The sequence below is a fragment of the Portunus trituberculatus genome, chromosome 45, assembly GCF_017591435.1.
Source record: "Portunus trituberculatus isolate SZX2019 chromosome 45, ASM1759143v1, whole genome shotgun sequence".
Classification (NCBI taxonomy): Eukaryota; Metazoa; Arthropoda; class Malacostraca; order Decapoda; family Portunidae; genus Portunus; species Portunus trituberculatus.
Genome location: NC_059299.1, coordinates 6,419,980 through 6,445,450, shown reverse-complemented (window position 1 = coordinate 6,445,450; position 25,471 = coordinate 6,419,980). Strand labels below are relative to the sequence as shown.

The 25,471-nt window shown below is 40.9% G+C and overlaps 1 protein-coding gene across 7 annotated transcripts in view; it reads right to left on the bottom strand.

Annotated features, from left to right (window-relative positions):
- Positions 1–25,471, bottom strand: part of LOC123519650 (cytoskeleton-associated protein 5-like) — a 62,098-nt gene that overhangs the window by 15,952 nt on the left and 20,675 nt on the right. For 4 of the 7 annotated variants that reach the window (XM_045281110.1, XM_045281113.1, XM_045281114.1 and 1 more), the window contains exons 1-24: positions 15,160–15,248; positions 11,088–11,158; positions 10,528–10,721; positions 10,061–10,267; positions 9,599–9,770; positions 9,225–9,354; positions 8,810–8,907; positions 8,598–8,714; positions 8,270–8,464; positions 7,817–7,997; positions 7,438–7,550; positions 7,103–7,271; positions 6,635–6,828; positions 5,234–5,385; positions 4,816–5,034; positions 4,511–4,694; positions 4,178–4,375; positions 3,684–3,920; positions 3,251–3,413; positions 2,986–3,155; positions 2,661–2,861; positions 2,132–2,389; positions 1,800–2,003; positions 1,523–1,658 (exon numbers count right to left, since the gene is read on the bottom strand). In XM_045281110.1, the coding sequence (XP_045137045.1) occupies positions 1,523–1,658; positions 1,800–2,003; positions 2,132–2,389; positions 2,661–2,861; positions 2,986–3,155; positions 3,251–3,413; positions 3,684–3,920; positions 4,178–4,375; positions 4,511–4,694; positions 4,816–5,034; positions 5,234–5,385; positions 6,635–6,828; positions 7,103–7,271; positions 7,438–7,550; positions 7,817–7,997; positions 8,270–8,464; positions 8,598–8,714; positions 8,810–8,907; positions 9,225–9,354; positions 9,599–9,770; positions 10,061–10,267; positions 10,528–10,721; positions 11,088–11,144 (3,949 nt within the window). In that variant the 5' untranslated portion in view covers positions 11,145–11,158; positions 15,160–15,248. Of the gene's footprint in view, positions 1–1,522; positions 1,659–1,799; positions 2,004–2,131; positions 2,390–2,660; positions 2,862–2,985; positions 3,156–3,250; positions 3,414–3,683; positions 3,921–4,177; positions 4,376–4,510; positions 4,695–4,815; positions 5,035–5,233; positions 5,386–6,634; positions 6,829–7,102; positions 7,272–7,437; positions 7,551–7,816; positions 7,998–8,269; positions 8,465–8,597; positions 8,715–8,809; positions 8,908–9,224; positions 9,355–9,598; positions 9,771–10,060; positions 10,268–10,527; positions 10,722–11,087; positions 11,159–14,851; positions 15,119–15,159; positions 15,249–25,471 lie in introns of those variants that run through there. The other 3 variants (XM_045281116.1, XM_045281112.1, XM_045281111.1) reach the window with 3 other exon arrangements.

Here is a 25,471-nt window from a genome sequence, read left to right as displayed (position 1 = left end):
CTCGCTAGTCATTGGTCTGGGAGTTGTGCCCTCCTGTTGAGTAGCTGGCTTGCTACTTATGACTGTTAGAGCAACGGGCTTGTTGCTCTAGGAGAGGTGTAGTAAGTTTGGCTACATTTCTCGTGCGTCCGTCCTGTATTGTGGCGGCAACACGGAGGAGAGACACGTTTTGTCTCGTCCTGTTTGTTTTGTTGGTGGCCGTGGTCACCAGTGTGTTTGGTCGGCGGCTGTGTGCCCCCACCATCTGTTGTGTAGTTTCAGTAGTATACTGTTTATAGTAACCAGCCAGTCTTCAGCGGAGGTAGACACGCGCGCTCTTGGTTTCTGGCACAGAGTGGAGACACGTGTTGCTGGGCTGTTCTTGTTACTCGCTAGTCATTGGTCTGGGAGTTGTGCCCTCCTGTTGAGTAGCTGGCTTGCTACTGGGTAGACCGTGGCTGTGTAGGACAACGGGCTTGTTGTCCTGAGGAAAGTGTAGCCGGTTGGGGCTGCATTTCCTGTTGTGCGTTCGTCCACTCGGGTGTGGCGACGCGGAGGGACGCGTTATTGTTTCGTCCCGTTGTTGCTGTTGGTGGCTGTGGTCACCAGTGTGTTTTGTTGGGTGGCTGTGTGCCCCCACCATCTTTTGTATAGTTTCAGTAGTAAACTGTATTGTAGTGGTAGTAGCCACGCACACTATTGAATGCTGAGAGGCTTCATGTCGGCCAGTAGTGCGTAGTGTCGTCCGTCAGACTTGTCTGCGACGAGTATTTGGACTCGTGTATAGCTGGTGTCACCCGTAGATGGTGTCTGGGCTTGTGTGTACATCACCGGATGTGCTGTACACATCATATATTGCAGTAGTAGTAGGCCAGGGATGTCAGTCTAACAGGTGTTAGTAAGCACTTGTTGTAGTAGGATAGTATAGTAATATTATATATACTGCACGTGTTGTCCCAGTTTGTGAGTATCACAGGCTGTGGACAAGGTGTGTGGAGAGGCATTAATACTTCATAGAGAAGTGGGTGGAATTGTCCTTGTGGGCGGTTTCTCTAGGGGGTATTAAGGCCTCGCCCTGTTACACATAACATCTACCATTTATAAATTCTACTTGGTTGGGTACAGGAGGAGAAGGAGTTGCTGAGGAGATTCCCTTACAGTGGGGGAAATTATACACTGTTAGCGACCTTGAAAGAACCTGAGGGTTACGTCGGCTGTGAGTTATAGTAGTGGGGACTCTCTGGAGTGTTTTATAATCCCCACTGTTCTGACCGTAACAAAGTTGGCGAATTTGCCAGTATAACAGTCTAGTGAGCTGTAGCAGTTAACCGCAGCCGGGTGATGTACTACGTTTGCAAACCGTAATATATATATATATATATATATATATATATATATATATATATATATATATATATATATATATATATATATATATATATATATATATATATGAAAGGAACAATAAAAATGATAAACAAATAATTTTTCATGTAATATACAAGTTGTTTGGCATTTAGAAAAGCTAAGGCTAAGACATTACCTGCTCTCTGTCTGGCATTCTTTGCTTTGAGTCCCTCCATGATGTAGGGGGACACCTTGCTGGCTGGGTAGATGTTACAGATGAGCCGAGCAATGTTTCTGGCAGGCCCTCTTATAGAATCCTTTGGATCACCAAACTGAAGAAAAGGAAAGCATTTCCTGAAACACTTGTCCTATTTTCAATGTTAAGTAACTACAGATAAATCAGCATGTGTCCTTATCTTTTTTGCTTCTTATACAGTGATACATTGGCAAACATCTTCCATCTATAAGCCAACCTTTGTAATGAGGAAAGGCATGAAGGAGTTGACCTCGTGGTCCTGCAGGCGGTAGCCATCATCCGTCACACACTGGAACACCTGCTGCAGGTAATCCATGGCCTTCATGATGACTGACGGATTGGTGTCAAAGAACCGGATAGTGAGCCACTTCAGGATCAGGTCAAGGTTGGCAATGCAGGCTTCTAAGTTGCAGGTCAGGTCCTGGTTTATTGATACAAAATCAGGTTAATCTTCACTTCAATTAATATTTTGTATTTCCAGCATGTCAAAAACAGAAATAAGTAAACAAACAAGAGAAATTCTGAGAACAGCATACAGCATACACCTACCTCATTAAGGCTATCAATGGCCTTGATGTGAAACTTGAAATCTTGATGAAACATGTTAGAAGTGAGTTGCCTGTTGAGGCCAGCGGTTGTCATCTGGTCCTTGAGTTGGGTGATAAATTCAGCGCGTGGAGTGGTGAAGTCCCACCGCAGAATCCTTAGTCTCTGTTCGTCCAGGGCACGCTGCTGCTTCAGATTGTTCACTTGCAGCAGCGGGGAGGTGTCCACATCCTCAGCCTCCTTGCGGCCTCCTGATGTGCCCTATGGATGGACACACACAGCATTTGAAGGGACTGGTATCTATGTGCCTTCCTCCAAAACAATTATAAATCTAGCAATGAACTACACAATGGAAACATGCCTATACTCTCATGTTTTACAGTTTATATGCCAAACTAACATCAGCAAAAGGGAATGTCTGATAAATACAAAACAAGAAAAGTTATCTATTAATGTACCTTATCTACACTTCCACAGAATAAATTTCATGAGAAGATAGAAGCTCCAATTACAGTGAGGTGGTACAACTTACAGCTCTAGTGGCTGATGGTGTCCTCAAACTCTTCTTGGCAACAGCAGCACCTGCTCTTCCTGCTCCCTGTGTACTAGATCCTGGACGGCCCACACGAGCAGAAGCACCGCCAGCAGGGCTTCGGGGCTTGGGCTGGGGCTTGGCTGGGAGATTCACTTTTGCCTTCTCCATGGCCTGCATCACTGTGTTCTTGGATGAAGGCTGGAAATTGATTTACAGGTGACTTCTATTGTGTCTGAACAATACTTTAATTTTCAAGCTTCTGATCAAGGCCATTAAGAGAACAAACACTAAACATGCTGCTTCAATACCTCGTTTGACTCACCTTGATTCTGCTAATGTGCTTCATCATTCCCTCATATCCAATGTGGATCATAAATGGCAACACAGCCTCATTAGCACCCTTTCTCACATCTGCATTGCGGTCTTCCAGTGCAGCAAAGAGGTACTGTGTGCAGGCGTGAATTTCCTCCTTGTTTATGCTCTTTGGTGGAGCTGAAAAGTTACATCAATATTAAATAGATTCCATTGTTACTTCATGTATTACACTTGTTTGTTTCTTCAAGCAGAATACAGGATGCAACACTTACCATCTTTTAGTTTCTCAGCCATCCATGGGAATAGCTCTGCTTTGAGGAAAGGTGAACCTGATTTTAAAGCATCTGCAAACACCTCACCATCAATAGTTTCCTTGAGCCCTGCCTGCTCCACCCACGAGTTCAAGGTGCTCATTGCTTGCTGGCGAACGTTTTGCTGCAATACAGGACCAAGGTTAACAGGTCATTCAGTTTAATGCAGTTCACACAATCATAAAATGTGGTTTTTCAAGAATACAATATATCAAGGTTTAATAATCCCGAACAAAGACCTTGTTTTCTTAACTCTTTTTATTTGCTTAAATCATACTAAGCAAAAGATTAAGAGGAATCTCAATACATGTACTATACAGTCTTCAAGAGGAGTTATTTATAACTTTAACTGCTTAAACAAAAACATTAACAATAATCCCTATATAGTACATACTTTACTGTCACCCAGAGCTGTCAGCATTCCCGGCACAATATTCCTGGTGTGGGGTTTGCAGTGAGGGCCGAGGGCGGTGGCGAGGGATGCAGTGAGTCGGATTGCCTCCAGGGCCAGGTTCTTGTTGGTGTCATTCATGCGAGAGCAGAGCACTGTTGGCAGCTCTCCAACATCTCCCTTGATGAATTTAGCCTCTGAGAGGATGTTTGACACCTTCTGTAATGCTTCATTTCTAACCTGATGGGAGACACGAGACACAAAGGAGTTTTGTTACTTCCAAAAGCATAAAATTAATAATAGCTCAAGACACACCAAAGCTGATGAAAAGGACTAAAGCAGTGCCACAATGTCTAGATTCTTCTTTCAGAACTGAACATTATAATACAATCAGTAGGAGGTTCAGTTATTCATGTTTATTTACCTTTTAGCTTAATACACACATGGAAACAACCAAGATCCTTTTAAGATATGCATCATGGATCCACACAACCTACCTTCCAGTTCTTATCAGCCAGTTCACTGAAGAGATTGGAGGTAAGTTGTTCACTGATGTTGACTCTGGGCACCAGGTCCTGCACATTGATGGGGCCTGCCTGTCTGGAATCCACAGCATCATCCTCATCCCCGTCATTCTCAGTACTCCCATCCTGGCTGGCACCACGGAAGGGGGCTGGAGGACTGGTCCCACTCAACTAGCCCAAGAGAAGAAACAAGGTCAAATAAGAAAATGCAATTTTTATTTACTGACTACCAAAACAATGCTATTAAAATTTGAATACAATCATGAATCTATGCAAGAAAAATAGTGAACAAAGTCAGAGGCCCACCCTTTCAAACTCAGTGTCTATCTGCTGGAGCAAGGCAGCCTTCTCATCCTCAAAGAAGACCCTGAGTGTGGCTCCCATGTAAAGATACATGGTGCCACAAAGGGTGATGCCAGCCGTCCTCACTCCAGGATTGGTGTTTGCTAATGCTTTTTTTATATCACCAATAAGTGCCTTTGGTTGCAGCCTGAAAATGTGAATGCAATGAGACATTATATTTTCTAAGTATATGTCACATAAGAATAAGAATTACATGTTGCCACTACTAAATAAATTACTAATATTCTTAACTTATGAATATTACTCACACAAAGCCAAATTCTGTAATAGCATCTGAGAGCCATTTAAGAGCCATTTCCTGCACTTTGGGACTCTTCTGCTCCAAGGCCCGAGACATCACCTCAGGCCCCACCCACTGCAGCTTGGCGGCCTCAGCGATGGCTGTCAGCACCTCACCACACAGAGGGCCATTCTTGGAATCAGCCAGCTTCTCCACCAACTCCTGGATGCACACCTCTCCTGACCGCCTGATGGCACATGGGAAAATTTTTTACGGTACAATAAAAAACTTATCATAGCTAATAATAAACTAAGAATACTTTCACACATTTATCAATATATCAAATAAACAAGTCTAACTGACACTGTCTTACATCCATAAAACACAAAATATCTGACATATTGAATGTTGCATTTCAGCAAACGTAACAAAAACAAAATGACTACCTTGTGAAGTCTGAGTTTTCCGCCAGTAGTTTCAATGCCTCAAGTCTGTGCTTTAAGACTTGGAAATTGTTGTCCTTGAAACCTGGCTTTTGGGCGAGGCACCTGACGAGTGCTTGTGTGGGAATGTCCCCTCTGTCCAATGTTCTGGTGGTCTAGGCACAACAAAAATAATCAAAAACTTATAATTGTACTTGAAAAATGACAACATGTGAACTACAAATAATAAGATTAAATTATATCTGGTTACCTAACTTAATAAATCCTCACAAAATTAATTTTACATAATTCCTTCACAACCCAGTATGTTCATTCTATTACACCTTTATACCTAATATGGAAACTGACTCACATACACACAGTATTACATCCATATTGACTTATTGTTCATATATTTGTTTATGATGCAGTGATCACTGAACAAGAGCTTATGACCCAATTTATAATCCTGATCTGTACTTTGAAGAAGCCTGTAGTAGAGGGAACTGCTTTTCAAATGACCTGTAATCTCATCAAGTGGGAATATACAATCTACAAGTACTAAAATTACAGACCATTAACCCTTTCAGTGCTCAGGACCACGATCGTGGCTTTGAGGGAAATGCCTCCTGTCTACGATCGTGGTCCCATATTTGATGAGTCACAGAATTAAAACGTGCGCCTCCTGGCTGCTGCTAGTTGCCATACGACATTCTCTCATCCTCCCTTGACTCATGGGATGCGCCATCAGTTGCGTGGTAAGAAAAATAGTCACAATGGCATCCACACAGTATAGTATCAGATGCCCCTTTTTTTTCACAATTATTATTATTTTACAACGTCGGTAGTGGCTATTTGTGCATTTATTTACAGAAATAACAAGAGTAATGATCAAATCTTGTTGTTAGAGAGCAGATATGCCAGATATTATTATTTATTGGTAGTATATTACCATATATGGGCATGCATATCCTCGCTCATGACAGTATGTACATCAAGAAAACACTCTGAAAACGTATTTTATATTATTTGTGGGCATACTGTATGCACGGGTGTGAAAAATAATTACCCTAGCACATTCTGGAGCAGTTCTGAGCAACTGCAGTTCAAATCAGGCAGAAAATTCTGTGTAATTTAGTGAAAACACCTGCACAAGTTGTGGCGGAAAATAACCACCCGCTACGAAGGTAATACTCAAAAGCGCACAACGTACCACCAGAAAGCCAACTTCCCATCATTATTGCACCACTTTCCAGCGTGAGAATGAGATGATGATGCATGAGAATATTAATTTGTTCCATTTTTGCAAACCTTGATTTTTCGGCCGAATTTGTCTCACAGACATAACCCAAAAACCTATTTGTGTCCTGAAAGGGTTAAACTGTAGCCACACCATTAACACACTATGCTAATATCAATTCTTACATTTATAAAGGATTCAACAGAAGAGAGTCGGACTTTCCAGTTGGCATCAGTAAGGCCACTCAGCACATCTTCAGGGAGGACATCCGCAGCTTTCTCTAACGCATCATCCAAAGACAGCTCCTCCTCCTTGCAATCCTCCAAGGCTGGTTCTCCTCCTCCCCCTCCCCCCCCTCCTTTAGTGCCTCGACCCGGAACTGTTATGGAAAAGATGAAGAAAACTGAAGGCAAGATGTACAAATACCAGACTTAGTGTATTGTTACTGTGAATATAATCTAATGAATAGTGAAAACATGAACCTTAATACTGTCATCAATGAAATCAAAAGATGCTGAAGATAAATTGATAAGGAGACAGTGAGATGGAGAAATGATTCCTTGAAAATGGATGAGAGCACAGAAAAATTCACTGAACAAGAGTAAGCGAAGACTAGCATAGGATATCACAAAAACATGACTAGATGACCTTACCTTTCTTTGCTCTGCCACCACCACCCCTCACCACCTTTGCAGCAGGGGCGTCACTCACTGATGGGTGTGCGGCTGCCCTGACTGCCTCTTTCTTGGCAGGTGCTGGCTTCTTGGCCTTCGGGGCTGATATCTTCACCTTCAGCTCTGCCTTCTCTGATGCCTCCTTGATCTGAAAATTGAATTACTCCTATGATGTTTCTTAAAATTCACTAAATAAGACCTTAAATTTTATAACAAATCCAACTGTCTGCAGTTACAAGGTATACATCATAAATGCTTTTCCCATATCTGCTTTTTTCTTTTCAATATCATTCTTGTCTTACGTATAAACATACCTTCTGCATCTTGAGATTATCTAGATCAGCAATGAAAACCATGATCTGCTTCTCCCCCACCACCTTCATTGCCACACCCAATGCCTCACAGCAGTTGTCTCGTACTGTTGGATCTGTCAGGCACAAAACAATTGTCACAGCCTGTCATGGATGAATAAATGTCTGCTATAATAACTATCTCAATAATATCAATTCCCACTTATATGAAGGACTCTGATCACATATAGAATGAATCATTTAAACATATTAAGCTAGTATCAAATTGAAAATAATCCATAAGGAAGCAGCCTTCATGAATTCTGCTTCCCAAGTAGTCACAGATTATAAGAGTAGCAAACAAATCCCCTTAAAAGATGATCTACACACTCAATTTCCTTACCTGGCTCACTAACACCCTTGAGGAGATCTGTTACAATCACCTTCAGGAGCTTCTTAGTGAGTATGGTGGGTGTGCAGTAGCAGAGTGCCCGAGCCAGGAAACCAGCTGTCTCTGCCTTCACCGAGGGGTTCTTGTTGCCTAGAGCTCCACCCACTGTCTCCTGAATGGACTCTAAGCTTGTCTGTAGATATCAAGATTATGTAGCATTAGTTTTGTGTAATGAATCTATAAAGATTCTACTAGGGGAGAGGCATTATACTATCCACACTTAATAAAGGGTAACACTACACACACACACACAGAGAGAGAGAGAGAGAGAGAGAGAGAGAGAGAGAGAGAGAGAGAGAGAGAGAGAGAGAGAGAGAGAGAGAGAGAGAGAGAGAGAGAGAGAGAGAGAGAGAGAGAGAGAGAGAGAGAGAGAGAGAGAGAGAGAGTGTGTCACAGTATATTTACCGTCAAGAAGATAGCATCAATGGCATCACGCATAGCAGAGACAACATTGACTTTCTTCTCTTTGAACTTCTCTAATATGGTTTCTGTGAAGGCCAGGGCAAAGGGAGCAAACTTCTTCTTGAGCCCCTTTGCGAGACCCGCCACACACTGCCCCGCCAACGCCACGATCATCACATTGGTGTCCTTGCCTATGATCTGTTGTGTGAAGAGGTCACTCATATAATCTGTTCAATATCTCAGTATTAATTCACAAACACTCAGAAGAAGGAAAAGAAAACCTTATACATCACACCTCTACTTCTTCCCCTTTAGCCTCAAATCAACCCACCTTCTTGAGAGCCTTCATAAGGTCATTGTAATCTCCACCCTCCAGCTTGGGATTCTGAGTAAGAGGAAGAAGAATCTCCATTGCTTCCTTCCTTTCCTGCCACTTCTTGGCCTCAACCTGAAAGGAAACAATTTATTTCCATTAATGTATAGAGAGGAAACACACAGTTTTAATGTTATTGATCACAATTTACCTGCAGATCAACCTCTTACTTTTTCAAAAAAGTCTTTAGGGAGTTTTTCAAGGATGTTTACAGGTTCGAACAAGTCCATAGGATCCATCTCTGGTATGTCTTCTCCAACATCCTCATCTTTGGAATTCAGAAAGCAATCATAAATTAACATTCTCTCAATAAAGCTAATTAATATCAATGTAATATACCTTTAACAATTCTTCCAATAGCTTTGAAATAAAATAAAATAACATATAATCTATCTCTATTATGCCACAATACAAGAATGTTCATCTCTACCTATTCAATCGAAACCTTCCCTTCAAACCTATCAATAGTTTTGCCTCAACAACAAATATCCTTTCACATGTGTACTCGTTTGCCTTATCACTTTCCCTCCTGTTTATTCCAAGAAGCACAATAACACAATCCTACACAAAAAAACAGATGCTCACCATCATCCTCGTCCTCATCAATACCCTGGGCCTCCATCTTGGCCTTCAGGTCCTGCTGTGACCGAAGGAAGCGATTCTGCACTGCCTTCTCACCACCAAGCTTGTCAAACTCTGTCTCAAGTTCCTGGACCTGAAAGTGATGCAGAGAATCATATAAACTGGAAAATCTTGCAAAAACTTAAATATTAACCAACATTTCAAAATAATAAGAGGTTTACAAATGAAATGGAGTAACAGCCATTGTCTCTTGATCTGTACATATGATTACAACTATTTTCACACCACAACACAGCATTTTCACCACTACAGTAAACAAATAAGGGAGTCTGTGAAATACAAATTGTCATCAAGATTCTGAATACTATAATACTAACCTGCACTGGCTTAAGGGAAGACATCTGAGGTTTGAGTGCCTGTCCGATCCACCTGTACAGCTCCACCATCAGTTTCTTGCCCTCCTCTCGCACATTCTTGTCTCGGTCCTCCAGTATGGTGGGCATCTGCTTCATCAGTGGCTTGGGGTTCATCACCTTAGGACCAAACTCTCTGTGGATGAAATGTTATGTCATATAATAGTTTAGTTATTAGTGATGCAAGTGTTTATCATGGTAGATGTAAATAAGAATAAGAAGTTTTACAAAGAAGTACAGGTGAATTATGACTTCCAGATATTCAAGTACAGTACATAATTTTCTAGGAAATATGAAATCTACAGCTGACTGCAATTGTACAAGCCTTCACATTATTTATTGATTTATTTTGAGGACCTTGACTCATTCATAAATCACAATCCTAGAGAGGGATGACCAGCACACAGCAAAGATACAATGGTTTACCTGAGGGCGGTGGTAAGGGCCCGCACACAGCCAGCCACCACCTTGGGGTTCTTCTGAGCAAAGCCCTTCATGAGCTCTTCCTGCACCACCTCATACTTCTCAATCTCACAGTACATGAGCAGCACCTCCATTGCCTTCTCCTGTGTGCCTCGCTTGGGAGCTGCCAAGCACTTCTGTACAATGCCAGATGTGCAATCCCCTGCTGTCCTGCAGTAAACAGAATATAATCATTGTCAATGCCATATCTGATATGAATCTCCTATTGTTTTTCATGTACAGGTGATTTTACAATACTAGAGAGAGCAATCAAACCAAACCAAAGGGAATAATTTCAAGGCAGTAGAATGAATCTAAGCAATACTGAAGATCATCCAGTCTTGGTTATCTTTAAATATTATTGCAAATTACATTATCAAAAATTTTTGGGCAAAATTCACAAATTCTACAAAATTTCATGGCAAACACACCTTCCAGCAACATGGGCGTTCTCAACAAAGGCCAAGACAGCCTCCAACGCTTTCTCTTGAGCAACGGCATTACTGTCTGTGACAAATTTTTTCATAAGAGGAGCAAACTTGTTGAATTCTGGTGAGCGCTCATCTGTGATCTTGGCAAAGTGTTTGGTGCACTCCTCATAGCCATTCAGTCGGGCCTTCCATAACTGCAAACACAAAATTTTAGTTACGATCAAGATAAAAAATATATGGTGAATAAAATCATACAAAAAAGGAGAGAAAGTGAAAAAAAAAAAAAAAATAAATAAATAAATAAAAATAAAATAATAATAAATAAATAAAAAAAGTAAAAAAAAAAAATAAATAAATAAAATAAATAATAATAATAATAATAATAAAATATATAAATAAATGAAAAAATGAAAATAAAAAAAAAAAATAAAATAAATAAATAAATAAAATAAAATACTGTGCTACAATTCTAAAGAGGAACAGTACCACAAGAGCTCAAGAATGGAACACGACCTCAGTGTGGAAAAAAAAAGAAGTTTATATTTATGTTTAAGTCTCACCTTGTGCACACAGCGGTCCTCAAGGGGCAGCTTCAAGTATTCCGTGTCCTCCTCCATTGTGTCCTAGCAATCTGAAGCAACAAAATATACGGTCACTATTGCTCTCACTATCTCTATAAAGGACATCAATTTGGTCACTATTTCTTTTGCTATCTCTAGAAAGGACATCAGTTTGGTCACTATTGCTCCTAGTGTCTCTAGAAAGGACATCAAATTGGTCACTATTGCTCTCAGTGTCTCTATAAAGGACATCAATTTGGTCACTATTTCTCTCAGTATGTCTAGAAAGGACATCAATCTGGTCACTATTTCTCTCAGTATCTATAGAAAGGACATCAATTTGGTCATTATTGCTCCAGTATCTCTAGGACACCAATCTTCCTTTGCCATTTCACTATCATTGGACATACTACTAACCCCTTCACTCTTATTTGAGACATAGTTACTTCAACACATTAATCATTATACAGCCATTTTTTAACACTATACTGGTAAGACATTTGGAAATCTATCTATCAATTCCCTTTCTTTTCATTGTGGATGCCTGTAAAGATCATACACAGTTTTTGTAGTTTCTTAATCTAAATCGGCTAACTTTAACCCATTCCCAAGTCATAAAGTTTGCCATCAACCTTTAGTGTCTTATCCACATCACACCAGGTCCTTGGAGTGAATGCTGGCCAAACACAGTGAAATACATGTAGACAAACAGACACACCCATGAATTAACTGTGTCCTCATTATTCATTATGTATGTATTTCCTTTTCATATAAGAGAAACCAGGCCAAGGGTAACAAAAACTAAACAAAAAGGCCGACTTAGATGCCAGTTCCCAAGCAGGTCTGAGAGCGTTTGCCAAAAGAATGGGATAAATGTCTTGAAACCTCCCTCTTAAATGAGTTCAGGTCAGAGGAAGATGGAAATACAGATGGTGGGCAGTTCATGATAAGAAAGCCATGTAAGAGTTCGACACTAATGAATTCCTAGTCATAAAAGGCAGCAGGAAAAACAGCAAGTGAGAGAATAGTCTGATACATATAAAACTGATCTCTCTCACATGAGCTTCAGCCAAATAAGGTACAACAAGGATGACTAGTGCTTCTGAGGAGGATGCCCTTAAATATACTTCATAAAATATGCATTCTTTCTTTATATGAGAGGGAAAATCTGGGCAAGGGCTACACAAACTATTAAAACAAATACACCCGACAAAAAGGATGACTAGTGCTTCAGAGGAGGATGCCCTTAAATACACTTAATAAAATATGCATTCTTTCCTTATATGAGAGGGAAAATCTGGGCAAGGGCTACACAAATCATTAAATAAACCCCCACTTTAATGCCAGTTCCCGAGCATGTACAAGAGTTAACCAAAAGAATGGGGGTAAATGTCTTGAAACCTTCTTAAATCAGTCCAGGTCATAGACAGATGGAAATACAGAAGCACAAAAGTTTGAGTGATAGTAGGAACATTATATCATGGGACATCTCAGACTGTTTTAAGACTGTCTTCATTATTATTCACTATCAAATTCCCAGGAAAAGAAGAATTAAATGTTGATACTAAAATGCACAATCCTCACATGCATTCACAACATCATGTACACTAATATAATGCTATACACTCTGTCCGCACACCACATACACTGTTGTCAGAGCACATTCACTGCCACACACTCCCTCCACATTGTCCAGTCTCCAAATGCCACACAAACCACCACAATACCACATAATCTGAACACCACACATCATATCATACACTGCTATCATAATGCTCTATACAATCTCTTATCATGCTAATATTCCTATCAGCCTTCACTAAACCCTAATGCAACAACAAGCACAGCATCATTTTTTTTTTCAATCCCTTCAGTACTGGAATACATTTCTACCTCGAGTTTTGGGTGTGATTAGACGATTTAATTGACATTTGGAACTGTCTATGGAGGTCAGAAGATTAATGGCCACAGTCTTCATTATTTTACTCCCCACACGGGTTCCTGAAGCTGTATAAAATCACCAAATAGTAACCATAATGAATAGGAAAATGTGTCATGGTACTGAAGAGGTTAATGTAAGAGAAGATGAGGAAAATTTAAAAGGAAGAATGCTTATTGAAGAAATAGAGAATAGAGCAATAAGAACACCCTGTATGAATCCTGGCATAGTAAGGTAAAAGAACGTAAAAAAGAGACATTGGCAACATAACAAAGGATACACAAGGCAGTGGTGATGCAAAAGCAATACTCTCGACAACAACCTGAGCCTGTAGGAGCGGAAATTTGGCTAAGGACAACAAAAAACGGTTTAACAAAAAAAGCCGACTTAGATGCTAGCCCCTGACAATAACCTGAACCTGTAGGAGTGGAAATCTGTCCAAGGGCAACAAAAAACAGTTAAACTAAAAAGGCCCACTTAGATGTCAGTCCCCGAGCAGGTCTGAGAGAGTTAGTCAAAAAGAATGAGAACTGGGAACATTAATTTAAAGTCAAGTTTACGAGTTTACATTTTCTATTCTTGCGGTTGGTTTTCTTTAGTATGTCATGGTTTTATTCTCTTTTAACCTAACCTAATCACGGATGTACTGTATGTAGATAAAATAGAAAAAGAGAGTAAATATCGTTAGAAAAAATGTATTATAATTTACAGGAATAGGTGTCTTACTTAAGGATTGTAATGCAAGGTAAGATAAGGTAAAGCAAGGTAAGTTAAGGTAAAATAAGGTAAACACACACCTTTACCTGTGTCATTTCCCACTAAACTAACATTCTAACACTAATTATAGCTCAAGAACTTAATAACACAACCACAGTACACTCCTACACTCATTAAAGGTAAAATAAGGTAAAGTTAAGGTAAACACACACCTTTATCCCCACTTACTCTTCCCAAACTAACATTCTAACACTAACTATGACTTGAGAATTTAATAACACACTAATACTATATCTCTACACTCATTAAAGGTAAATACAGGTAAGGTCAGGTAAAAACACACCTTTATCCCCCTTCACTACCATCAAACTAACATTTTAACACTAACTAAAGCTTGAGAACTTCATAAATCACCCCTAATATACTTCTACATTAACATTAAGGTAAATAACAGTAAAATAAGATAAAACATGGTAAACACACACCTTTATCTCTCTCATTCCCCCTCAAACTAACATTCTAACACTAACAAAAGCTCCAGAAGTAAATAACACAACAATACTGCACTTCTATACTAATTAAAGGTAAAACAAGGTAAGGCAAGGTCAAAACACACCTTTATCTCTCTCATTCCCCTCAAACTAACACTCTAACACTAACAAAAGCTCCAGAAATTAATAACACAACAATGCCACACCTCTACACTAATTAAAGGTAAAACAAGGTAAACCCACACTTTCATATCCCTATTTCCCCTCAAACTAACATTCCAACACTAACACCTGCCCAATTATCACGTCAGCCACCCCCACCCCCCCCATATTTACCTGTAGACCCCCATTAGGGTAAGATGACACTAAGGTAAACAACCCCCACTCCCCCCATTAATATCATAACCATCCCATTAATATGTGTTTTCCTGCCATTTCCTTGACTTTACCTAACAGAATCAATACAACACACACCACACACACAGACCACCGCATACCACCCCCCGAGGCACCTGAGGGCTGGCTATGGCACTCCCAGGCACTTCTAGGCACTCATTCACGTTAGAAATGAGTCATCCAGTGAGAAAAAAAATATAAAAACAACTTATTCTATTCACTTCACAGGTGTCTAGGTGTGTTTTGGCCACTTCAGGGTGAGTATAGTGGTATGTAAGGGTCGCTGTCAGTGAGCACGGCCGGCACAATGGTAGGCGTGTGTCAGAATTCACGTGAAAACAGTAATATTCTTCTTTTTTCTGATCAATTTTGTGATGGCAGACACCCACTGGTTTACACAGGTGCCTGGTTTTCCGCCATTTTCCTCACTTATCACGCCCTTTTCCACTCATTTCCAGCACTCGCAGCCTCCACCGGGTATTAATAGTGACGTGGAGTGCATTTTCAACCATGGCACAGGTCTAGGTACCTTGAAAAGCGGGTAAATATCAAGAGATTTCTCCGTCCCTCCCTCCAGCTGACCCGAAAATACAGGCTGTTCAAACCCTAAGTGAGATGTAAGCTGTGCTCTGATTGGCTACCTGATGGAGAGCTCGAGCCAGCCAGCCAATAGGAGCGCGTCAAGTTTACCCCCATCACCCGGGGTCTTTAAATTCAAATGTATGTCCAATGTTGCCTTTTAAATCCCGTAAGTGCGTGTGTTGGTGTGGTTTGACTGTTTTGTGAGGTGTGTGTGTGTGTGTGTGTGTGTGTTACGCGTGGGTGTTTCTGCATTGTGTGTGTTGGGGGGGACGGTTGTGTATGTATGTGCATGTATGTATGTATGTATGTATGTATGTATGGGTGGATGGATGGATGAATGTCTCTTTCTGTCTCTCTGTCTCTCTTTGTCTGTCTGTCTGTCTGTCTGTCTGTCTGTCTGTCTGTCTCTCTCTCTCTCTCTCTCTCTCTCTCTCTCTCTCTCTCTCTCTCTCTCTCTCTCTCTCTCTCTAAAAGTAATGGAACTAACATTATAAAGATTACTAACCCTACATCATCATCATCATCATCATCATCATCATCATCATCATCATCATCATCATCATCATCATCATCAAGCTGAAGCGGCGTGTCAGACTTTACAACAGCTACCAAACAGTTGCTTTTGTTCTGCATGAGAGCTTCACCCGGACCGCCGCTGTGTCTTTTCCCTCGGGCGCTTTTTCCGTGGAGGCTACGTGATGCTGTAATTACTCTCTCTCTCTCTCTCTCTCTCTCTCTCTCTCTCTCTCTCTCTCTCTCAATTTTTTTCTTTTTCCACCTACCATTATCTACCTTACTCGTATCTATCTATTTATCTATCTATTTATCTATCTATGTTTGGCTGTCCGTATATCTATTTGTCTATTCATATGTCTATTAATAATATTTTGTGTAGAAACGGTCCTTTTTTATAGACATGCAACAACAACAACAACAACAACAACAACAACAACAACAACAGCACCACCAACAACAATAACAACAGCAGAAGCAACATCATTAACAACAACAACAACAACAACAACAACAACAACAACAACAACAACGATATTTCCAGGTTACAGACTTCACTTATACGTATTTTGTCTCCCCCCCCCCCCGATACTGTAATGAGCAATAATTTGGAGAATGAAATTGCGTTGGTTCAGTATTCAGTATATATTTTGGAAAGACATCCTTTATGACAACAATAACGATAATAAACAACAATAGGAATACTGCAATGACACACACACACACACACACACACACACACACACACACACACACACACAGTTTACCTTCTACACACAATACATTAAATTTACTTCCTTTCGAGAAATATTTATGGGCAAGAAAAAGAGAAGACACATTTTTTTCCCCCTTCACGATCATTACTTCGAAAAATTAAGACGTTTACGTTTGCGGGATGAGCGGGAGGGGCGGGAAGATGGCGGAGGGACAGGGGTGATTGTTTGAATATGATGGTGCTTTTGGAGGTTTCAGGAAGGGAAGGCGTGGGGTGGGAGTGAGAGATGTAGGGCTTGAGTACTGGCGGGGTGTTGAAGGGCGTATGTGCAATGGCGTGATAGATGTAGGGGGTGAGGACAGGAAGGTAAGGGATGAGGGAGTGTCTGGGTTTAGCTGGGGTACTGGTGACGGCGGCATGGGCGTGTGGTATACTACGGGCGCACACTTTGCAGGGCGTGTTTCTGTGCTTGGGTGAGGATGTGTGTCTGATGGCTGGGATGGTGGAGCCTCCTATAGTGACGTTTAGGGACTGGTTCAGGTCCTCACTGCCACACTCACACTCCTCCTCCTTCTCCCTCCTTCGGCGTAGCATATCCTTCATGTTGCGCCTCCTGATGACGGCGTCCCCCGGTCCTTGCCACCCCGGGGAGAGGATCACGGAATCAGGGTAGACTTCCATGGGGCAGGTCCACCCCGTAGGAGGACTCAGGTCTTCTTCCTCCTCCTCCAGTGAGCAAAAATCATCAGTGTCTTCGTCTGACAGGTTCTCAATGGGCGTGTCTCTCATCTGGTGGTGGGCGTGCTTATTCCCACGGAGTTCCTGCAGGCGGCGTTCTTTTCTTTGCCTCATGTGCAACCATAGGGCATATTTCTCCAGCACGGCGTCATAATCTTTAGCACCGAAGACTTGGTGCCACCAGGTAGGCAAAGGTGTGTTCCGTTTTCTTTTGGGTTTCTCATGGCTGGGTGGGGAAATGGGGCGTCTGATTACCTCGCGGGGCTTCACCTCTCCCTCGTCCAGCGTCTCCCCCGCCTGTCTCTTGCGGCGGATGGGTGGCTGGGGCTGCAGGAAGCGACGAAGCTCCATCTGCTGCCGCGCCCCTCTGATCTGCAGGTCGAGAACTCTTGGGCGTCTCTTCATGTCTCGGCGGCAGTGAGTGTTGTCCTGCAGAGCTCGGCGAAGACAGACAGTTCAAGTGTTCCAAAGGGAGTTTTGAGTGCGGATACCTAGTGTGCTTCAACTTCATCTTCATAATAGACAAACACACGCACCCACGCATGCAGTATACACACTTCCTCACCAAATCCAACCTCTCTTATGTTATCTCACCTACACTTCTGTCTGTCTGTCTGTCTGTCTCTCTCTCTCTCTCTCTCTCTCTCTCTCTCTCTCTAGGTCTTCATTGTCCGTGTAGATTTCTCACCGGGTAGCCATTTCGCAGAAGAAGTAGCTTTTTTGGGGAGGTGAGTGGGGGGAAGGGATAGGGATGAGGGTCAGATTGCTTGGTCTTCATATGTTTCGCTAGTCTATCTATCTATCTATTCACCTACCTATCTATCTAAATATCTACCAATCTATCTATCTACTTATGTGACGTAATTCCCGTACTGAAGGTAATTTGGCGAAATAACACCATCATTTCTCCCTAACATGCAACAAACCATCGCGTGAATAGTGTGTATATAATGGCACCGCTGATAAGGAGAAACACAACGGCATTGCAGATAAAGGCATAGTTGTAGTCTGGTCCATGAATAACGGCTACAGTGAAGGGCCGCAGTCAGAAACGTTGTACTCTTTGCACCATGACTATTTTCAAAGGGCAGAAACGATTAAACGGGTTTTCAAGAGTGTTTCTCCTGTTGGTAATGTAGAAATCATAGTAATCTGCCACTAGAACCGTAAAAAATACCCTAAAAAAACACATATCGTTTATGTTCTGAAAGTAATGGAGGTTTGGACGTGAAAGGTTTCAGAATATGCTAGATAAATAGATAAATATATTGATAAGAGAAAAAAGAGAGAAAAAAAACCCAGGTTAGGACGCATATATAATCAAACTCCCAACCATTTCATACTTCATATTTGACTATCATTAGCAATTTCCTCATCAGTTTGGATCTACCCCATAATTTCTCTCCTAATCAGACCCACTCGCTTCGCCACTGACCAATATAAACACGTGACTCAGCCTGACGAGCGTACAGCCTTCCGCCGCCTCACATCCGCTCTCGTGCCAAGCCGGGAAACTATCGTACATAATAAGTGGGAAATAATAGCTACCTCATCGCTAATTTTACGACATCAGATCATCCCTAACGCTGTAACAGGCTTAGTGTATAGAGAAGATGGGATTTGATTCACTGTGTTTCGTTAAGGGGAATTGAATACTGAGAAAAGAAAAAAAAAAAGTTTCGATCTTTGTTATGTTATGTATCCAGTAGTTTGTTTATGATTAGATTGATTGCTAAGTAAATACGTAGATACTTGTAAGAGTTTAACCACATTCAGTACTGGGACGCATTTTTACCATGAGTTTGGGTGTGATTAGACGATTTTATTTACATTTGAAAGGGTCTATGGAAGTCAGAAGATTTATGGCCAGAACCTTCACTATTTCAATCCCCATATAAATTTCTGAAGCCTTATAAAATCACTAAACAAGAAGCAGGATGAATATGAGAACGCGTCATAGTACTGAAGGGTAAAAAAAAAAAAAAAAAAAAAAAAAAAAAACATGCAAAATTTAAATAATGCTTTCAGGAGTGATATCTCAACTCACACACTGAAAACACCAATCAGCAAAATAAACAGAATGTAAATTATAATAGCGAGCTCTCCATTCCTCGGTGGCACTGACTGGCGCCTTGATTTGCAGCCCCGTTGAAAAGAAGTGCCGCGTCGTCCATCATCTCAAGCAGGGGTAAATAAAACCGTGAACGCACACATTGCCGCCTGACACTCCTGTTGCCCTTGTAAACACACTCCATGCACCGTCTGCTGTTCACATATGCAGTTCATTATATTTTTTATCTAAGAAGTAATTGTTTCTCTCTCTCTCTCTCTCTCTCTCTCTCTCTCTCTCTCTCTCTCTCTCTCTCTCTCTCTCTCTCTCTCTCTCTCTCTCTCTCTCTCTCTCTCTCTCTCTCCGAACTTCATAACAGGAAATACTGATTTATATCGCTCTTAAATCAATTTTCTGTGTCTGACAGAGAGAGAGAGAGAGAGAGAGAGAGAGAGAGAGAGAGAGAGAGAGAGAGAGAGAGAGAGAGAGATAGATAGATAGATAGATAGATAGATAGATAGATAGATAGATAGATAGATAGAGAGAGAGAGAGAGAGAGAGAGAGAGAGAGAGAGAGAGAGAGAGAGAGAGAGAGAGAGAGAGAGAGAGAGAGAGAGAGAGAGAGAGAGAGAGAGAGAGAGAGAGAGAGAGAGAGAGAGAGAGAGAGAGAGAGAGAGAGAGAGAGAGAGAGAGAGAGAGAGAGAGAGAGAGAGAGAGAGAGAGAGAGAGAGAGAGAGAGAGACGAGTTGGGGTTAATGAAAAGATTACACCCTCCACCCACGTACATTTCATGAGCATTACGGAACCCTGCAGGAGACGAAACAAGCAGCATGACATGACCGCATTTTGAGACACAGACGTCATATCTCAACTCCCTTCAATAGAGTCAGTCTTTGCTAAAACCACCATGAAAATTAGAAAGCTCCCTTGAAAACCCACACAAACTCCACTAGAACCTGTAACGACTATGAGATTCCGAAACGAGACTATTTTGAAAGATTAACTAGTTTTCATTATATTTTTTCCCTTCAGTGATGCGGAATCTTTGCTAAAACACAGTAAAGAAACATGAAAACTTATTTTAAACGCGTATAACCTCCACTATATTCTAATACAATTATAAGACGGCGAAACACGAATATTCTCACCACTTTTCCCGCCAAATTGATACAAAATAATTACCAAATCCCATAAAAGAACAAAAACTCTCTTAAAAAAACAATATAACTTCCACTAGAACCTCTAAGTAGTGATGATGATTATGAGATTATGATGGAAGATTTTGAGAGTAACAGGACAAAGCTTTCTTCTTCGTCTCTCCCTTACTCTGTCCAAGTGCCTAATGCAAGAGTTAACTAGCACTCTTAAATCATTCATACCTTTCTCTGGTAAACTTTGGAACTCCCTACCTGCTTCAGTATTCCCAACTTCCTATGACTTGATTTAGGAGATTTCAAGACATTTATTCCTTTTTTGGGCTAACTCTCTCGGAAACCTGCAAGGGGACTGACAACTAAGTGGGGCTCTTTTTTCCGTTGTATGTTGCCCTTGCCCAGCTTTCCCCTCTAACATAAAAAAAAGAGAGTCAGGTAGTCAGGCAGTCAGGCAGTCGGGCAGCCAGGCATAGGAAGCTCATCTCTGACCCATAAGACGTTGACCCGCCTCGCTGTGTGTTCCCTCTGACCGTTTCTCCTCCAGACTCAGGAGCGCACTGGGGCAGGTTGTGCAGACAGCTTTCTAAACTTGTATCTATTCACGGCGATTCACGAGTAAAGCAGAGTGTGTTTGTGTTTCTTGTAACTAATTGGACTTTGATGCCATGGATAAGGATTTTTTTTTTGTATGTAAGGGAATACGACCAAGGACGACGACAACAACAACAACAACAACAACAACAACAACAAAAAAGGCTCACTTGATAGCCAGTTCCATTAATAGTAGAGTTATCCAAAAGTCTGGAATAAATGTCTTCAATAATAATAATAATAATAATAATAATAATAATAATAATAATAATAACAACAATAAACACAATAAATAACGATAAGGGTATAATGAAACGAAGACGAATACGAAGAAAAGAAAGAGAAGTAAAGGAAAAATGTCAGACAGATAGACTGACTAATAGACATTCATAGATTAACAAGCATACATAACAAACACTCTTAGTAATACGAGTAAATCTGTTCATGATTAACAGATGATATCATATTCGTACACTATTTGAGACTTGAAATTGATTAAAAGTGTATAATTTCATTGATAAGATTCGACAAAATGTATATAAAAAAAGTAGAACAAAAAACGTAATCAGAGCTTTTTGTCCTGCTTTTAATCGGTCCATCTCTTCCTCCTCGCCTCTCTCTCTCTCTCTCTCTCTCTCTCTCTCTCTCTCTAGTAATGCCGCAGCTCAGACGTGAGAATAATACGAAAGGTCAATAATCATACCACAAAGTAGGATTCCTCTCCTCTCTTTCTCCTTTCCTTTGCTGGATCCCTGCCACCCGAGACCTCAGGGGAGTGATTGATAAGGAAACAGGAGAGGAGGAGGAAAAAGAAGACGGCGTGTGAAAGAAGAGAGAATCTGGAGAGGAAAGGGACACTAACATATACTGAAAGAGAAGATAGAATGTAGATAAGGGAGATTTGTGGATAATGGTTGATAAAGAAACAGGAGAGGAGGAGGAAAAGAAGGCGGAGAAGTGTGGAAGAAGAGAAAGAGTCCGGGAAAGGAAAGAAACGCTATCAGGTACAGAGAAAAAAAAGATATATATGTAAATGAAGGGAGATTTGTGGATAGAGATTGAAAAAGAAATAAATTGAAAATGGATAAAGAAGACAGAGAAATGTAGAAGGAGAAAATGAGACATAAAAAAAAATACAGAAAGAAAGATAGATAGATATATGTAAGTAAATTTAGGGAGATTTTGTGGATAGATGAATACATAAATAGATATATAGATGGATAAATGGAGAAAAACATAGATAGACATAAAACAGATTCACTAACAGATGACACAGACGATAAGAGAAAGAGGAAATGAAAAATAGATAAAAAAAAAAGACGTGACCATGAATTCTAATTGACAGGATGTGTGTGTGTGTGTGTGTGTGTGTGTGTGTGTGTGTGTGTGTCCACATACCTACACACATCGTTATCTCGACGACAGACGGGAATGATGTCAAACGGAGCAAAACATAAAAAAAAAGATAAAAACACATGAAACGGTTGTCAACTTGCTCTTATACCTCTCTCTCTTCCCCCTCTCTCTCTCTCTCTCTCTCTCTCTGATTCATGGCAAGCAAGATAAGGCACAGGTAAGGTTCAGAATTTCCCCATAAAGAACAAGGTGAACAAACACAGGTGAGGCGAGGACCCGATTCGCTCCACTACTCACCTGATGAATGACGGCAGGAACTCATCATTCACTCAGGTACCACGAGGGCGAAATTAAAGCGAGAGAGAGAGAGAGAGAGAGAGAGAGAGAGAGAGAGAGAGAGAGAGAGAGAGAGAGAGAGAGAGAGAGAGTGGGGAAAGGGTAGTAAATGGACAGATATAGAGATAAATGTAGAAAATAATAGAAAAATGAAGAATGAATAGAAGATGGAAGAGAGAGAGAGAGAGAGAGAGAGAGAGAGAGAGAGAGAGAGAGAGAGAGAGAGAGAGAGGGTGGGATGCAGTAAATAGACGTGGATGTAAAGATAAATATAAAACATGATTGAAAAATGAAGAAACGTATGAGAGAGAGAGAGAGAGAGAGAGAGAGAGAGAGAGAGAGAGAGAGAGTTATAAATACCTTCCTCTTCCTCCCCTCCCCCCACACTCCCCTCACCACCATTCCCCTCTTTGGCCTTACCTATGCTAAGTGATTCTGACCTTACCAGGTGGACATTATCGCGCCTACGTCACCTCCACCTGCCCCGCCTCCACCTGACGTGCGGTGGTGGTGGTGGTGGTGGTGGTGATGAAGGGCAGAAGTAAGTGGGATGACTCACTACTGCCCAAGCTACCCCCTCTCTCTCTCTCTCTCTCTCTCTCTCTCTCTCTACCAGTTTAAGTCGATTATTCACTCAATCTTTCGTTCTTTAAGTCTTTATTTTTCTTATTTATTCACCTATTTCTTGTTTTTTTTTTCGTTTTCTATTGCTTATTATTTTTATTCTTTTCGTAATTTCTTTTTTTTTTATAAATGTCTCGTTTTTTCCACATTTCTGACATATTTTACCTTTCCCGTTTTCTTTCATCTGTCTCTCAAGGTTACCATGTGGTCATTTGTATTCCCTTTTGGCACTGGCTCTCTCTCTCTCTCTCTCTCTCTCTCTCTCTCTCTCTCTCTCTCTCTCTTACATTTATTAATGAGTCCACACCATTATGTTTCACTCCTCTTTGTTCATTTGTCTTTCTTTTTTTCTGCTTTTCTTCCTTTTGCATAATTTTTCATGTCTTTAACCGAATTAGTTTGATTTACTGAGTGTACTAAACTCCCTTCCTTCCTTCCTTCCTCCCTCCCCGCTCTCTCTCTCTCTCTCTCTCTCTCTCTCTGTGACCATGTGTTGCTACCTACACACACACCCACACTAACACTTTCCCTTTACTTACTGCAATATGAGAGAGAGAGAGAGAGAGAGAGAGAGAGAGAGAGAGAGAGAGAGAGAGAGAGAGAGGGGAAGCTTACAAAATTACGTTACTAATTAAAAAATATCAAAGTTACCACCACCACCACCACCACCACCACTGTTTTCTCTGACAATAATGTTAAAAGTTCCTAAGTGAGAATAGATTACCACATTAACTTTCTCAATGCGAATATAATGATGTAGAAATACGTACATATCATTTCCAGGTCTCGTTATATTCAGTGTATTATTTCTATTATTATTTCTATACTCTTGGTGTTAAAATAGTGGGTTTTGCTTTAGTGTCGAGCTTAATTATGTATTTTATTTTTCTTTCGTTTTCTTCGTATATTTTTTCCTTTGTTTTAGTTGTGTTTCTATTCATTCCTCCATTAGCTTACTGACTGCCCTATTTGAGTTTATTTTTATTCCTCTACTAACTCACTGACCGCCCTTTTGTACACCTTTCCCTATTCACCAGTCACTCCAAGACGTCTTTAGTTGTTCTGAAGCCACATCAAATATTAAAAAAAGAGAAGAAATTGTATAATGTATCCTTTTCATGGCTAATTTTCTTGTAGGCGATTAAATAACACTTCTCGCATTGCTTCGGGTGCTGCTAAATGTTTTCTGCCGCATTGAAAGGGTTAGCTATTAATTCTCGTATCTCTTCGTTCGTCACTCCATTTCATATCAATATATACATTTCATTCTGACATTTCTATTTACAGTTTCATTTTTCATCATATATTTTTTCCCTCACGTTCTGTAAGTCAATTTTTTTTTTTTTTTGCTCCGTTTCTTTCATTTTATTCTTTCTCTCTGTCTCTGTCTGTCTGTGTCTCTCTGTCTGTCTGTCTCTCTCTCTCTCTCTCTCTCTCTCTCTCTCTCTCTCTCTCTCTCTCTCTCTCCAGTTTTTCATTTTCTATTCTCTCTTGTCATTTCTTTTCTTTTTCCTCCTCTTCCTCCTACTCTCCTTCCTCGTCGTCGTCGTCCTCCTCCTCCTCCTCCTCCTCCGCCTCCTCCTCCTCCTCCTCCTCCTCCTCCTCCACCTCCACCTCCACCTCCACCTCCTCCTCCTCCTCCTCCTCCTCCTCTACCTTCTGAATATTTTACTTGAAAACTTTTAATTTAATTTTTTCCAAGTATAGCAACTTTATCCATTTTTTTTTGGTAGGAATGTAATGGCTGAGTAAATTCTCTCTCTCTCTCTCTCTCTCTCTCTCTCTCTCTCTCTCTCTCTCTCTCTCTCTCTCCAAGCAAATGTCTCGATATGGACACGATTTTTCCACAAAGTACCATATTTCTCTCTCTCTCTCTCTCTCTCTCTCTGTAACTGGCCGGGCACCTTTGATTAACGACCCCATTTTGGCCCAAGTAGGCGGAGCAAGGTAAGGGGGAGAGGAGAGGCAGGCAGAAATATATAGACACAAGAGAGAGACACGTAACAGATGGAGGAGAGTGAAATACGAGACAGAATGGAGAGGGAGAGTAAGGGAGAGTAAGGAGGGAGAAGAGAGAGGGAGAGAGAGAAAAAAAAGGTAAGGGAGCGATTGGGAGAATAACAAATGATGGGGGAAAAAAAAGAGGGAGAATGTTTGTGTGATTATTTGATTATTTAAAGTG